General features: G+C 37.3%; 1 protein-coding gene across 3 annotated transcripts; it reads left to right on the top strand.

The window, feature by feature from the left end:
* Positions 1–237: 237 nt before the first annotated feature.
* LOC148815100 (schlafen family member 13-like) lies at positions 238–16,201 on the top strand. Of its 3 annotated transcripts, XM_088904972.1 has the most exons (6): positions 238–351; positions 2,132–2,190; positions 2,616–3,660; positions 4,934–5,062; positions 12,640–13,363; positions 13,803–16,201. In XM_088904972.1, the coding sequence occupies exons 3-6, from the start codon at positions 2,619–2,621 to the stop codon at positions 14,584–14,586; spliced, it is 2,679 nt and encodes an 892-aa protein (XP_088761098.1). In that variant the 5' UTR covers positions 238–351; positions 2,132–2,190; positions 2,616–2,618; the 3' UTR covers positions 14,587–16,201. The 3 variants fall into 3 exon arrangements, with proteins under 3 accessions (XP_088761098.1, XP_088761100.1, XP_088761099.1); XM_088904974.1 differs by lacking the exon at positions 2,132–2,190 and having other exon boundaries at positions 290–351; XM_088904973.1 differs by lacking the exons at positions 238–351; positions 2,132–2,190 and having other exon boundaries at positions 2,205–3,660.
* The last annotated feature ends 643 nt before the right edge of the window (positions 16,202–16,844 follow it).

Genomic DNA, 16,844 nt, shown 5'->3' on the forward strand with positions numbered 1-16,844 from the left:
CCTGCTTTAGGAATTATACGGTCGAAATCAAACACATCACATCCACACAGTGGGCAAAAGTCCAATTTTTCTGAAGAGTTTAATCCTTGCTTTCACTTTCATTTCATTGCTCTCTTGCTGCTGCCTGCATATTCACAGGTAAAACGAAACTTAAAATATGGTTGTGGACAGGAACTTGTGCATTTCCAGTTTTTGATTGTTTTCCTGTTTTTTTCCTCACATCGCATGCTGTCTGGTGTCTGCCCTTCCTACTTGCCACTCCTGTTCATATTTCTTCACTTTCTCGGTGCAGAGCTGAAGAGCACAGCAGAACCTGGAAATCGTATCTGACTGTGGATCTGAAAACCACAGGTTAGTGCTACAGTAATTTTGTTTTTATCATTTTCTTGCTATCTAGACAAACTGCCAATTTGTCTGGCACAACATTAACTGTTTGTTCCTAATTTGTGAGTTGTACTGTTGAACAATTACTCCTAAAACCATAATTCTCTTGATCTGTGCTTCTAAAACTGTAGTAGTTCAGGTGGGTAGCTGCGTCAGCATGCGTAGGCCACAAAGGAACAAGTAACAGGTTTATTCCATGATGAAGAAGGCTCCACAGCCGAGATGTTGTGTTTTCTTTCTTCTTTTTTTTCAGCATGGAATAAACCTGTTACTTGTTCTTCTAAAACTGTGGTTATCTTCATCTGTGTCTAGATTATATTTGTTATGTTTTAAAAATCTGTTTTTATAGAATCGTAGGCTTACAGAACAAAATGATTTTCTTGTATGTACCCTAGTATCCCAAGTTAGTTGCAGGACCTTTCAGCTTTCATTCAGTTTCTGGGTAGATGCGTTGTAAGGGATATAATTACAGGCCGAGCAGTCCACTTTGAGTTTAAAAAGAGGTTTTACTATGAGGCTGTTTGTGAGCCTATTTGTTGTGGATAAAGTGGATAACCTCATTTTTGTGAAGCATTTTGGGATGCTGTTTCTATGAAGTTGTAACATACACATTTTAATTATATATCTTTTAAAATCCAGTCGATCAACATGTAATTTCTGCATAAAAACGGGTGTCATCATTACAGAGAATTCCAATGATGAATATTCGTTTACCTGCAATGTACTATATCCTGTACATATTGTTTTAATGGAATATTTAATGGCACGCGTATTTAGTACAAAGCTTTGAGGTTTCGCCAAGTTTACCCAATTTAATTTACGTTGACTGAACGCGTTATGTTCCTCGTACTGTCATTTTTGTACTGGGACAGACGACATGAAATGCATTTAGTAGTACAATGCTTTGCATAGAGAGCGGTATTGCCAAGTTTTCCTTAGTTTACTTCGCCCGTGTTGAGTCGAGCCTGCTCAACATGAATTAGCACGACGTGTCCCGACTTTTGTGCGGGGACAGACGAGATGAAATTCAAATGCATCAAACTGCGAGTGGAGAATGAGAAATTCAAATTCTTTTAAAAATGATCTGCCGCCATGCATCTACTGTAGCCACTGGAACAGAAGCAGCAGCTAAACAACAAACAGCAATGCGACCCTGAGCCGTGGAACCAGCGAGTGACGTCACGCGAGGGCGTCCCTTCCCCCACCCCGAAGCCTCTCGCACATGAAGTCACAGGACTTGGGGTGCACTGCGAGAACTGCGACGCTGCAGTAGTTTTTACAGTATATTAGGTGTTGAACAATTTTTTTCCACAGTTAATGAGATCTAACTAATGCATTGAACACTTTAACTTAACAGGCGTTGATGTGAATTCTGTACTTTTGGCTATATACAGTATCTCAGCAGTTTTGTGCGTCTTTTTTTATTGCTTCCCCACGTTGTTTGGAGGGTGGACTGTGAATGTCGGAATTATACGGTCGAAATCAAACACATCACATCCACACAGTGGGCAAAAGTCCAATTTTTCTGAAGAGTTTAATCCTTGCTTTCACTTTCATTTCATTGCTCTCTTGCTGCTGCCTGCATATTCACAGGTAAAACGAAACTTAAAATATGGTTGTGGACAGGAACTTGTGCATTTCCAGTTTTTGATTGTTTTCCTGTTTTTTTCCTCACATCGCATGCTGTCTGGTGTCTGCCCTTCCTACTTGCCACTCCTGTTCATATTTCTTCACTTTCTCGGTGCAGAGCTGAAGAGCACAGCAGAACCTGGAAATCGTGTCTGACTGTGGATCTGAAAACCACAGGTTAGTGCTACAGTAATTTTGTTTTTATCATTTTCTTGCTATCTAGACAAACTGCCAATTTGTCTGGCACAACATTAACTTTTTGTTCCTAATTTGTGAGTTTTACTGTTGAACAGTTACTCCTAAAACCATAGTTGTCTGTATATTGTCATAATTGTCTGTAATATACTGTAATTACAGACTGAGCAGTCCACTTTGAGATTAAAAAGAGGTTTTATTATGAGGTTGTTTGTGAGCCTATTTGTTGTGGATTAAGTGGATAACCTCATTTTGTGAAGCATTTTGGGATACTGTTTCTATGAAGTTGTAACATACACATTTTAATTATATATCCTTTGAAGTCCAGTTGAACAACATGTACGGTAGTTTATGTATAAAAACAGGTGTTGTCATTACAGAGAATCAATCTTGTTGTGTTTTAACAGAGGATGGACTCTGACCTGCCCCTGTCAGTAGAGTCAACGGTTTACCCCGATCAGGTTGTAAATATTGGGATCATAACACTAGGAGAGGCTGCCAGAAATAGGGAAAATAAGGATAAACTAGAGAAACAGAGGATGGAGATCACAAGGGCAGCCTGTGCTTTGCTGAATTCGGGTGGAGGATTAATTCTGGCACACAGTCACAACCAAGAATACATGTACGATAGGGATGGAACAGGACAGGATATAGAACAAGCACTACGGGAACTCGTTCAGCCCAATAAAATACAAGATAATTTCCAATATCTTTCTGTAGATAAAGGTCTCATTATTTTTGTGAAATCATGGTCTGCAGGAAGTGCTAAACCCCGATTGTGCAGCTTAAACACAAACATTTACAAAAGATGTGGGACTTCAGCTATCCAGGTCAAACCCGACAAGGTGTTGGAATTCTTGCAAAGCCAAAGAAACTCAGCTAGAGTCAATGCAGAAGAGCCAGCAGCAAAGAGGCAGCGCATTGCTAACACTTCCCCTGACAGGATAACAGAATCTGCAAGACAGTTGTGTGGGAGGAAGACTGTTAAACTCAACGAGTATTTGGATTTTGGAGAATCTGTAAATGTGGAATTTAAGAATTTTGGAACTAAAAAGATGTTGCAGAGGCTGAAAGAACATCTTCCAAAATACATCTCAGCCTTTGCGAACACAGATGGGGGATTTCTGTTTTTTGGTATTGATGATAAATCAAAAAGAGTTGTGGGCTGTGGTGTAAATGAAACCCGAGAAAGCATTGAGACATCTATTAATTGTGTCTTTAATAAAATCCCATTAGTACACTTTGGTCAATGTACTCAACAGAAGAATGTTTCCCATTCCCTTAATATCATAGATGTTTTGGGTGATAATGGTGAACCCAAAGGCTTTGTACTGGGTCTAGAGATCCACAAGTTTTGCTGTATAGTGTTTGCCAAACAACCAGAATCTTGGAAGATTGAAGGACCCATCACTGACACTCTTTGGGTAGAAGAAATGTCTCGTACTGATCCAGGTAAGAAATTCATTTGAATACTAACCTGCTCTATCCAGTCAAAGATGCTGTTATGACCACCCATATTCAGCAACCAGCTGTGACAAGTGTCATCATTATGTTTCACCTGATGACATTCAGAATGACAATTTCTTGCCTAATTGATATATGTTATGTAAAAGTTCCTAATCAATAAATAAGATGGTAATTTAGTTTGAACTGCTTTTCAGGAGCACTGTCATCGATGCTTCACTTGAAGCAAATGAGTGATTGGATATAGAGGTTAGAGTAGGGAGCTGAGTCGGTGTCCATGCTGCAAAGGACTAAGTGTAGGTAAATTAAACTCTGAAAATCAGCAGTTGAAAAGCAAAAACACTGATATTATTTATAGTACATTATCAGATCAATCACTTTCAAACAGCTTTCAAGATAGGAGGAATACCTTAAATGTGTGTTTGCATTAAAATTGGTTGTTAAGACTGGGTTACAATGTCAAAAGTATTATATATTAAGGATTCTATGTATTTTGTGACATCTGTTCTTCCTAATTTACAGTTACTCCCACTCCTAGGGAGAGTAGCAACAGTACTGAATTTCCTCCATTTGTAGACAGTTTGTCTTACTGTGGATTGATGAACACCCAGGCCTTTAGAAATGATTTTTTAGCCTTTTTCAGCTTTATGCACCTCTACAATTCTTCTTTTAAGATCCTCTGGGCATGGTTCACACAAACAGCTCTTTCTTGAGAAGAGCAGACTCTGTCAGTAACTAACCTTTGTGTGCCTTTTTTATAGGACAGGGCACCTCCAATCCACACCTTCAATTTCATTTCATTGATTGGAACACCCGACTCCAATTAGCTTTTGGAGAAGTCATTAGCCTAGAGGTTCACATACTTTTTCCATCCTAGACTGTGAATGTTTAAACAATGTGTTCGGTACTGACAAGAAGTAGTACAGTTGTTTGTGTGTTATTGGTTTAAGCAGATTTTGTTTGTCTATTATTATGACTTAGTTGAAGATCAGACCACATTTGTATGAGTAATAAATGCAGAAATCCAGGAAATTCTAAAGGGTTCACAAACTTTTTCTTGCAACTATATACCAATGATCTTGGTTCAGCTACAGTGTAATAAACCCCAAGTCTGCAGGTGACAGCAAAGCACAGATACCTTTATGTTTAGCAGTACTGTATGTAAAAGGCTTATGAGAAAAGGTCTGATTTTCTTAATTCCACCTATTTTGTTGATTTACTTACACCCCTAGAACGTTCAAAACTCTTTCTCTGCCCTTAGAGATCGAAAAGCTGTGTGGTGGTCTCAAACAGGTGCTCTCTCTGTCCACTGCTCCCCCTCAGTGCCAGCCAGTGTATGAATTGAGAAACACAACTCACTTAAATGACCTGCAAGCAACGTTTTACCCAGGTATGTTTCTAAAGCTGTTCATTCATGTATTATTATTCATCTAACTGTGTTTCAGCATAAGGTTTTCTGTAAGGACATAGTTTGTTTGCTTCAAATGAAATTGTGAAGTGTGAAACAGTACTGTACAGTGCCCTCCATTTTTTTTCAACCCATTGATTTTAAATTACCATACTTATTGGGACACTTTCACTAAAGTAAACTTTGCAAAAAGAGAAACAAATTCAGTATTTGATTGTATACCCCATTGAGAGAAAAAACTGCAGGATATCTGTGACCCTTTCAGTTTACCAATTGTGTAACAATTTGAAATTCTTTGCCAAGCGTTTGATATAGTTAGAGGCACATTAATTATTTTTTTGCTGGCACAGCTTTGGTGAAAATAGTAATAATTCTGGCACACTTGGTTAAACAAACATTTATTAACAAAGACATTACACACACTATACTGCATGCTGCATAAATATTAAAGTTTCTCTATGTACAGGACAAGTTTACAGACAAGGCGTCCCAGAGGAAAAATATCCTAACCACCCAGGAAAATCACAGGCTCCTACAAAGGCCAGAATAAGAGATGAGCTGCATTTTAAAGTAAATAGAATACAACCTGCAGTTAAATCTCTGCAGTTAAAACCTGGATGCTACAAAATAAATTGGACCCTATCTCCCTATTCTAAAATGCACCCACAACCAGGAGAGGCTGTTTTTAGTTGAGGGACTCTTCACTCGGGAAATCAGAGTTCCCTAAAAACTACACAATGGCAAGCTTCCTTAAAAGGTTCAAATACTTAGCTCAAATCTTGACTTTTGGTATGATCTTGACAAGGACCTCTCACCTGGCATGTGCTTTATGTCCTGTCTCCTCCTGTCTTCCCCCTCTCTCTGCATTCTGGTCTTCTGTTCTATCTTGATCTGATCACTTACCCAGAACATTATTAGCTAAGGTAAACTAAGTAAAACTTTAAAATGGTTTTGATCACTGAATTTGGACCCCTACATCCCCTTTGCTTTGAAGCAGGAAATGTTTACACTACCTAGTCATTACACATTGTTTCTAGATTCTTTGAGACACATCTGTAGTCACCTACAGCTGTAACAATATCATTAATTGTTAAACTACAATTATTAAGTGTGGTATTATAGCCTAAAAAAGTGTTCCTAAAGTAGCTTCAAGTGGGCTGAGCTGAACAAACTTTTTGTTTTTCAGTGTATTACTTTGATTAATCATATTAACGAATAAACATTCAACACATAAAGAGACAAAGAAATATTGTACATTGTGAAATGTTTTGTGCCCTTTAGTTGTATTTTTGATGATAAATATTTGCTTGTTCAACTTTGCTACTGATTTATTATTCATTCACCCAAGTTGTGGTGGAGAATAAAGAACTTACGTGACTCAGAATTAGACCTTGGGTTTATTTTAATTGTCTGTTAGCTATTATTCCTGCTCTCAAGTTTCCCAACACCCCCAGTTTTGTAAAAATATTAATCTTATAATCACAATAACAAATTGCTTGAGTGTAAAGCAAAAATTGCAGTTGGCAGAGTGTAATGCATTGGCTTACAGTATATGTTGCATCACATCTATCTTAAATAGTGTATATACAGATGCAGCCATTCAAAATGCGTGAGGTATTTCGCGGCATACCCCGGTGGGCGTGTCGCAGTATCACGCGGTATGACGGAGTTAATGTGGTGTCACGTGGTAAACTATCCGGCGTCGCCTTGTAAAACCGCCAAGGGGAGCTTAACCTCTCATGTACAGCATTTGAGCCTTTAATTTTGAACTGTGTATTACAGCATGTTAATCATCAGTCATTAAAATGTTGGTATATTTTATGAAAGCAAGATTGCTCAGTTGGACAAAAGTACACAACCTACCTTTATCAGAAATATTTATGCATCAAAGCCTTTACTGAAGATATTACTAATAGTATTAATAATGGATGACTTTGGACAAGCTGTATACTCAAAGTATAATTTCTTTAGCACATTTGTACAAGCACTTGGAATCTGTCCAAGCCATACTTTGTCAGCAATTTTGTTTTACTTCAACGGGCATAAAAACTTCCTTGCTTTTAACAGGGCGTTTCATAATTTCTAACTACGAAAATGATTTAAAATGCGACACCTATCATTCAACTAGAGCTTAAAATATCACAAGGATCCTCAAGAGCACAGCAAAGAGTGTATTAAAAGACACTTGTATTTATCAACGCTTTCTTTTCCGTATACCAGATTTTATGGAACCACTTCAGAGGGGTGTCAGCCAGTCAGATTCCAGGAATCGGCACTTTAAAGGAAAAATACACACCGGTATTCCATTTCTCCCTAACGATTTTAAGCATTGAAGTATTTAACTAGCATGTGAAATAGTGTGTGAAAAAGTGGTAGTTTTAAGCTTTTCTGCTAATATAATATGGAATTGCGTATCTAAAGAATTTAATAACGGTATTCGTGTGCTGCGACAGGGCTGTGTAGGGCTGTTTCGCCTGCCTGTTCATGCGAGCTGTCTTGTAGCCGACTGGTCTAGGTGCGTGACTACCAGCTAGCAGGTTGTGTGTTCGAATCTAGCTGGTGCTGGACTTTTCTTTTAACAAACATTTCTTCGAAAAAATAGAATAGCGATATTATGGACAATCAATTGACTTTTATATTTCAAAATATCGCAACATGATCGATATTTGCGATATTTTGAACATATCTTCCCTTCTGACAGCGGTTCCTGCTTCTATTGTGTGTGTGTGTGCAACAGAGTAAATTTTTATAGAGAAATGGAGGCTGGACAGTATGCGTTACAATATAAACATTTATATTGATTTAAATCGTGTTCTGATTTAAATCGCAAACGCGTGTTTAATTATGTGTTTTTTAATCATAATCAGGCTAATGCATTTCTACATTTTCTGTATGAACCAGCTTAGAGGTTCATACAGAAAGACAGCTTGTTTTTAAATTGAGTGTAAGGTAATTTATGCTTCTAAAGTCATGGTCAGCATTTATTATTGTACTGTGCTGTAAACTTTTTCTGTGCCTAGTCACATTATTTTATAGCGTTTTTATTGCGTTATTAAATCCGGTGGCGCTGTGTGTTAGTTTCCTGACTCCCATTATTTAAACTGCGACACTGATCATTCATCTCCAAATAAACTTTATTTTATATAGCGTTTTAAGCGAATAGGTAATTAGATTGCTCATAAACCTAATCGCTTTTTCTACATAAACACAGCGTGATTGCTCTCTGAAAATGCTTTTCCTTTATTTTTAAAGTAGGCTCAGATTTCAACTATAGATCGTATTATTATAAACTGTCTTGGAAAAATGTATTTTATGTAAACCATGTTTGCTATTAATTCATTTAGGGCTAAAATACGTTCATTGTCTTCCAATCGAGTCGAGTTGACATTGGAAGCCTGCCACACCCGGACTGTTAAACCAACGCATTAGCACGTCGCCAGTATTGGCTTTAGTATTCCCCCCCTCTCCCCTCAATTCAATTCAATTCAAGGTGTTTTATTTGCATGACAGATGGGTACAAGCAGTGTTGGGTATGTATATTGTAACGCTTACGGCAGACAGGCACTGTGTAAGAGCCGGCGCACCAGAGCAGCGCACCGAGGGAGCGTCTGCATTTATAACTTAGTTTTTAAAATTAGTCAAGCAATATGAAGCATCTCCTTTTACTTAGTGCCTGAGCATAAAAAGAATAGGAGCATACTGCAACGCGTGTGAAGTCCATAAACAATATTAATTTTGGAACTTAAACATACAGTATATGGCTGGTCTCGGTACTTTGAAGAAAACATACACACCAGTATTCCATTTCTCCCTAAACATTTTAAGCATCGAAGTCTTTAACTAACGCGATACCGGAGTCAACAAGCATACTTTTAGAATTTGATTAAAAGGGAATATAATATGGAATCGCGTATCTCAAGAATTTAAAGACCAGACAATCGCAAACGCATTTTCAATAAAATTATTTTATTCATTCAGCAGTTTGTGAGAGGGACATCCAGCAGGGAGAGACACACACACCGGTTTTCATTGACAAAATTGGTTTTTTTCAATTCCTCTTGTCTAACAGGAATCTGATATTTACACCCGGCGCAGCACCGAGGGGGCGTCTGCATTTATAACTTAGTTTTTAAAATTAGTCAAGCAATATGAAGCATCTCCTTTAACTTTTAAGTCCCTTACTGTATTTTTGTATTATATTCCCTATTAATCAAACTCTAAGAGTATGTATCGGCTTGTCAGTCAGGTCTTTTTTTCTCTATTTCAATTGTCGTTTACACATGCACGACTTTAAAAGCTAGCAAGACAGGTTTCGATTCACATTAGCTGGCGAGCCTTGTTAAAAAAACTAATGATAATGTAACATGCCACTGTTTGTTCATGAACAAAGTTATACTGAGATTTCCTTAGATACGGGATTAAAAAATAAATAAAAATTTGAATCTCCTGCGGAACACATTCCATAAGAATCAGCGGTTCTACAATATATCTTATATATTATAATATATCTACAATAAATCTTGTGACTTTTGAAATTTACTGGGGGTGGACCACGTCTGTAAATTTCGATGGGTCCAGAGGCAAAAGTGCCTTGCCTTGCAATCTCCGGGAAACCATTAGTACGATGCTGAATCGGAGATTCTCAACCCTTGCTGCGTACGACTGGAAAAGAATTCGTGATCGGATCAACGAAATGCTTCGTAGGATAGGCGGTCTTTTCCTCTTGTCTAACAGTCTGTCCACAAACAAAACATTCCTGTTAGACAAGAGGAATTGAAAAAAACCAATTTTGTCAATGAAAACCGGTGTGTGTGTCTCTCCCTGCTGGATGTCCCTCTCACAAACTGCTGAATGAATAAAATAATTTTATTGAAAATGCGTTTGCGATTGTCTGGTCTTTAAATTCTTGAGATACGCGATTCCATATTATATTCCCTTTTAATCAAATTCTAAAAGTTTGCTTGTTGACTCCGGTATCGCGTTAGTTAAAGACTTCGATGCTTAAAATGTTTAGGGAGAAATGGAATACTGGTGTGTATGTTTTCTTTAAAGTACCGAGAGCAGCCATATACTGTATGTTTAAGTTCCAAAATTAATATTGTTTATGGACTTCACACGCGTTGCAGTATACTCCTATTCTTTTTATGCTCAGGCACTAAGTAAAAGGAGATGCTTCATATTGCTTGACTAATTTTAAAAACTAAGTTATAAATGCAGACGCTCCCTCGGTGCGCTGCTCTGGTGCGCCGGCTCTTACACAGTGCCTGTCTGCCGTAAGCGTTACAATATACATACCCAACACTGCTTGTACCCATCTGTCATGCAAATAAAACACCTTGAATTGAATTGAATTGAGGGGAGAGGGGGGGAATACTAAAGCCAATACTGGCGACATGCTAATGCGTTGGTTTAACAGTCCGGGTGTGGCAGGCTTCCAATGTCAACTCGACTCGATTGGAAGACAATGAACGTATTTTAGCCCTAAATGAATTAATAGCAAACATGGTTTACATAAAATACATTTTTCCAAGACAGTTTATAATAATACGATCTATAGTTGAAATCTGAGCCTACTTTAAAAATAAAGGAAAAGCATTTTCAGAGAGCAATCACGCTGTGTTTATGTAGAAAAAGCGATTAGGTTTATGAGCAATCTAATTACCTATTCGCTTAAAACGCTATATAAAATAAAATTTATTTAGAGATGAATGATCAGTGTCGCAGTTTAAATAATGGGAGTCAGGAAACTAACACACAGCGCCACCGGATTTAATAACGCAATAAAAACGCTATAAAATAATGTGACTAGGCACAGAAAAAGTTTACAGCACAGTACAATAATAAATGCTGACCATGACTTTAGAAGCATAAATTACCTTACACTCAATTTAAAAACAAGCTGTCTTTCTGTATGAACCTCTAAGCTGGTTCATACAGAAAATGTAGAAATGCATTAGCCTGATTATGATTAAAAAACACATAATTAAACACGCGTTTGCGATTTAAATCAGAACACGATTTAAATCAATATAAATGTTTATATTGTAACGCATACTGTCCAGCCTCCATTTCTCTATAAAAATTTACTCTGTTGCACACACACACACAATAGAAGCAGGAACCGCTGTCAGAAGGGAAGATATGTTCAAAATATTGCAAATATCGATCATGTTGCGATATTTTGAAATATAAAAGTCAATTGATTGTCCATAATATCGCTATTCTATTTTTTGAAGAAATGTTTGTTAAAAGAAAAGTCCAGCACCAGCTGGATTCAAACACACAACCTGCTAGCTGGTAGTCACGCACCTAGACCAGTCGGCTACAAGACAGCTCGCATGAACAGGCAGGCGAAACAGCCCTACACAGCCCTGTCGCAGCACACGAATACCGTTATTAAATTCTTTAGATACGCGATTCCATATTATATTCCCTTTTAATCAAATTCTAAAAGTATGCTTGTTGACTCCGGTATCACGTTAGTTAAAGACTTCGAAGCTTACAATGTTTAGGGAGAAATGGAATACTGGTGTGTATTTTTTTCTTTAAAGTACCAAGACCAGCCATATACTGTATGTTTATGTTCCAAAATTAATATCGTTTATGGCCTTCACACGCGTTACAGTATGCTCCTATTCTTTTTATGCTCAGCTACTAAGATTTCCCTTCAGTGGTAAAATTCAATATCTACAACGGGCACAGTAAAGACGTTTACAGTAAGTCTTTCTACGACAGACCAACGGACCACGAGTACCCCTGTCGGTCAACCAATCATGCACCGCGGTATTTTGCGTCATCGCGCGTCACGATGCACGACGCCGTAGCCAATTACCTGCGGTACGTGTCTGTGCCGCGCACTTTGAATGGCTGCATCTGTATACTGTATATAAGATTGCATACTTTGACTTGCTTCTGTTGGTCAGATAGGTGGTAAAAGTAATATAAAATGTATAATGCATTAATCAGATACTTTACCTCCCAATCAAATGAATTAATCTGATTTAAGTGTCCATATTCTCAAACATTTTTAAATACATTTTTGGTTTTACTGTAGTTCGTAGAGAGGCAACATTTTTGACAAACTGAACCTTTTTGTGATTTTTATGAACATAAGAAAGGTTTCAAATTAAGAGGAGGCCATTTAGCCCATCCATCCCATTTGGTACTTAGTTGCTTGTTGATCCAAATATATTTTTCATCTGTTTCTTGAAAAATCTTGGGTATCAGTTTCAACAATATGGCTGAGTAGCTTATTCCATACTCCCACAATCAAATGCATTCTCATTCTGTCATGATAGAATGAATGAAATTCATTTTATCATATATTATATACATGATTTATCACATAGCATATTTCATTATTATTTTTGCATTAGAAAACATTGTTTCACTTAAGTACTGTATTTTACAAAGTCCTGTAAAAGAACAACCTACCAATATTCAAAGCACTGCTACAGTATATGGACAGGGACATATCATAAAAAGATCTTGCAATGCAAATACATTGTACATTGTATATTTCATATGCATTTATTAAAATCTACAACATTTCTTTACAGTTCAAAATGGACGGATAGAGAATATACCAGAGCCCCTCACTACAGACCTCTTTGAGAAGTTTCCAAACCTCAAAAACCTTGAGAAGCCAAACAGAGGTGAAGGAGTACTGATCTTCTCTCGCAGCTGGGCTGTTGACATTGACTTACCAAAGAACAACAGGGTCGTGTGTGATGCCTTATTGATCTGTACAGACAGTCTGCCTATTCTTTACACAGTTGTAGAGAGTGGCAGCGGTGACTTGTGGGATTATGTAAATTCAACTGCTTTCCAGCTGAAACAGAAGCTGGTAAATATTGGAGGATATTCAGAGTGGGTCTGTGTCATTCCAAAGTTAGTTGATTCCCTCACAGGTGCCTTAATTCCAAGAGATGAGAGCACTGGTTTCAATTTGGAACTCAAGTATCCTGACCAATATACCTTAAAAGATATCTCAGTCAAATCCCTACTGTTTTCCTTAATGATTGTGGTGATGAGCTTCAAATCACTTCACAGTGATGAGCTTGGATGCAAGTTTTTTAACTTGCTCACTCTTCAACAGTTCCAGATTCTGCACTCAAAATATGACATTGAAAATTTCAGGAAGCTCTTTGTTCATGGTTTACCTGGGACCGGAAAAACTGTGATTGCATTGAATCTGATTAAAAGAATTAAGAACATGTTTTGCTGTAAATCTGAAAACATCCTCTATCTCTGTGAGAATCAGCCACTGAAAGATTTCATAAGGTGAGTGAATTCCTGCAGTTAATGGAAAAACTTTAACAAAATGGAGGAGTCTTTACTTCCCAATTGGAGCTAAGTGTAAGGTGCTTTGGCACAGTAATCAATGGTTGAGACGTTGAAGGAACTTTCAGAGTCGGGAGAACAGGGATTGTAGCAATACAGTTGATACAAACATTTTGCTTTGAATATTTGAGTAACTTTGGCTGCGATGAATTGAACTGAAACTTTATCGTTAAGAAAGTTTAGTTATGCAAAGATTTAGTCGCAGATGGAAGCATAGCATAAGAATCTAAGCACATGCAACAAATGTGTTAAAGGAAGTTATGAAGATATTCTTACTAAAGAATCATTAGATGAATGCTTAATGCTTAAATCATTTTCTAAGTTAAGTCAAATTGTAATTAATGAAAGTCTTACACATTGTTTCTTGATTCTTTGATAGTAAACAAGATCTTTGCCAGTGTCTAACAAGGAGTGCTTTTATGAAGCCATCTAACCATGACATACAGTACGTAAAACATATTGTTGTGGATGAGGCCCAGAATTTCCGTGTCGAAGACGGGGATTGGTATGGCAAGGCAAAGGGGATCACATGCCAGGATTCTAGGGAAGATTCTGATCCTGGTCTCTTATGGATCTTCCTGGACTACTTTCAGAAGAGCCACCCTTATGAAGATGGGATGCCAAACATTGCCTGTCAGACCCCCAAACTGGAGCTGACAGTGGGTGTTCGAAACAGCAGGAGGATCCACAATTTTATTCTTGAGGTCATGAAGGAAGCAAATGAGGGTAAATCGCTGCGACAGCTACAGAAAATGAGTGAAAAAGCCACGTGTGCTCATTCCTTTCAAGGGGTCTTTGAAAAATATACCAAAAATAAAAAGGAAATTGGAGAGTTTGTGTTGAATAAAATAGTGACCCTCCTTGACAATGGCTATACTCAAAAAGATATTGCTGTTCTCTGCTCTACAGATAATGATGTTCAAATGTACTTGCCTGTTCTTGGTTTTCGTAAGAAAAGTATTTACCATGTCAAAGCCAATGATGTTGGCACAAATGCGATAGTTCTGGATTCCATTCGGAGGTTCTCAGGCTTGGAGAGTAAGATAGTGTTTGTCATTAACCCAGTTGTGCAACCAAACCAGAGTGCAGTAGAAAAAACTCTATTGATTAGTGCTGTCTCCCGGGCACAAACACAGTTGTACTTGTTATATCTAAAGCAATGAATGTGCTTTTGGCTATTTAATCTATACATCATGTGACAATAGAAAAAATCTCATTCTAATAACTCTGCAGCCAACCTTTAAAAAAGATCAGATCCTTCACATGCCATTGTCATTGGTCAGAATGGATTACATCCTTCCCCTGAGCTACACAAGACTTATGTCAATTCAGTTTGATCTAAATACCTATGGGCCTCATGATAAAACTTTTAAGTTATGGAAAGGTCTACTACTTAAAAAGCAAGTAGTGGAGTGAGTTCCCTCCATTTATTATGGGAACAGAGTTCACATAATGCGTTCACCGCTAGGTCTCCATTTACTATATTTCAAATTTCCACACACATGTGACATCCTCTGTGTTTCCTCTGTGTACCAGTACCCAGCTGTCACGATCGTTACTCCTCCTCTTACAGGCATACTGTAATTTCACTACACAAATAGTATCATAGCCGGGTCTGTCTTAGGCATGTGCTTCTCAAAACTGTTCATGTTTGACCTCTGATCCTACTGCCAGACAGTTTAGTCACAATTGCAGTGTGAGCTTTGGTCTACACGTTTTGTTCAATACTTTTTTCCTTAGAAGACCGTCTTGATATTATGCTTATGGACTGGACTGTTTTCCAAGTCTCATCGTAATCTGAAGTTGTAATTTAACTACATGTGGAAAAATTATGACATCAGAAATTGCTAGACTGCTAGGCGAGAATATAAATATACTCATAGGAGAGACAATGTGAAAGAGATTAGGATCTGACCTTCTCTGAGTTTTTAAACTCATGAAGTGACAGAACCAGTGTATTCATTATGAAGCACCCTGAAACATCTTAGTTTTTATCTCCAACACTTATTCCAGAACGTATACAGTATTCAACATCTCTTTTAGGTAACTGATATTTTTGGCAAGTAAAGACATTTGGAAAGTAAAGCATACGTATGATACACACTGTAGATATTAGTAATTGTATGTGTTTTATATCAGTAGGAAATTTATTTGCAATGATTATTTACAGCAAGTTATTGCAGCCTGCGTGACTGAGGGAAATCTGCAGAAAGAGCTTTACACACCTTTCCACTAGATAGAGCTAGCTTCCTGATACTTATCAAATGTATCAAATCAGTGTAATGAAATACATACTTCTACAGTACATGTAGGAGGGTAGCAGAAAAGAGCCTTACTTCATTTTATGCATGGGGTTCTATCTTTAACCCTTTCGGTCCTCTCCATTGAAGAACTTTGCAAAACCTTTAAAAGTGCTAGTTCTAATAAAGATCAGCAGTTTGGAAGGACCTCATTGCTATCAGGAGTCATCACACTCTTTCTAATACTCTACCTTTTTTATTTGAATATGTTTTGAATATATCTGTATCCTATAAATCGTTCATGCTTTTGTGTAAGCACTGAGAAGTTTGGGATGATAAAAAACAAGCTAGCTATTTTAAATCATAATCATTTCCTATGTCACTTGTAATCTGCTATAGATAACGTACTCATACTAATTTTGTTTTCATATGTTATCTCATGCATTTCTCAACCATCTATGGCTACCTATTGTTTAAATCCTCATCTAAGTCAAGTGTCAATACAATTAAAATACTCAATAAAAATATTCAAATGCAACTACTTCTTCATTTCTTGTGCAGCAAGATAATATGACTTGAATCCCATTTTGTCCCACCTTCAGTGCTCATTAATCATACGATTTGTGTTTGTTTTTCATTGAAGTTATCTGCCCTACAACTTCATGACTTAGCATGTCTAAGCTTGTTAAATGAGAGAACACACTGGAAATATATATTGAAAAAAATTAATGGCAACTGATTGTGTGCTAGTTGTCAAAAACTATAAGGCTGAGGTGCAACACATGCGGTAAAGAGTCTCTCAGCAAAAGGTGTTGGAACTGCTAACAAAGGAGAGAATAAAAACATTTTTAATTTAATAATTTAATTTCTTTGATGGTTTTCTGCAAAGTACAGTATAATTAGTTTAATACATATCTAAAACTGGGCTAAAGGGGCTTTTGTGTTTCTTCAATTAATATTATCTCTCTGTTCAGTCCATTATACTGTAAATGTCGTTAGGCATCAGCTAGATAGATAGATACTTTATTGATCCCGTGAGGGAAATTGCAGTGCAACAGCAGCTTAACACACACAACACAGCCACAATGTAACGAATTATATAATAATAGTACAATACATACAATACAATACAAGAGTTACTCACAGTCCAGACGCACAAGAACAAACTAGAACAGAACAGT

The sequence above is a fragment of the Atractosteus spatula genome, chromosome 25, assembly GCF_055471065.1.
Source record: "Atractosteus spatula isolate fAtrSpa1 chromosome 25, fAtrSpa1.hap1, whole genome shotgun sequence".
NCBI classification, from domain to species: Eukaryota; Metazoa; Chordata; class Actinopteri; order Semionotiformes; family Lepisosteidae; genus Atractosteus; species Atractosteus spatula.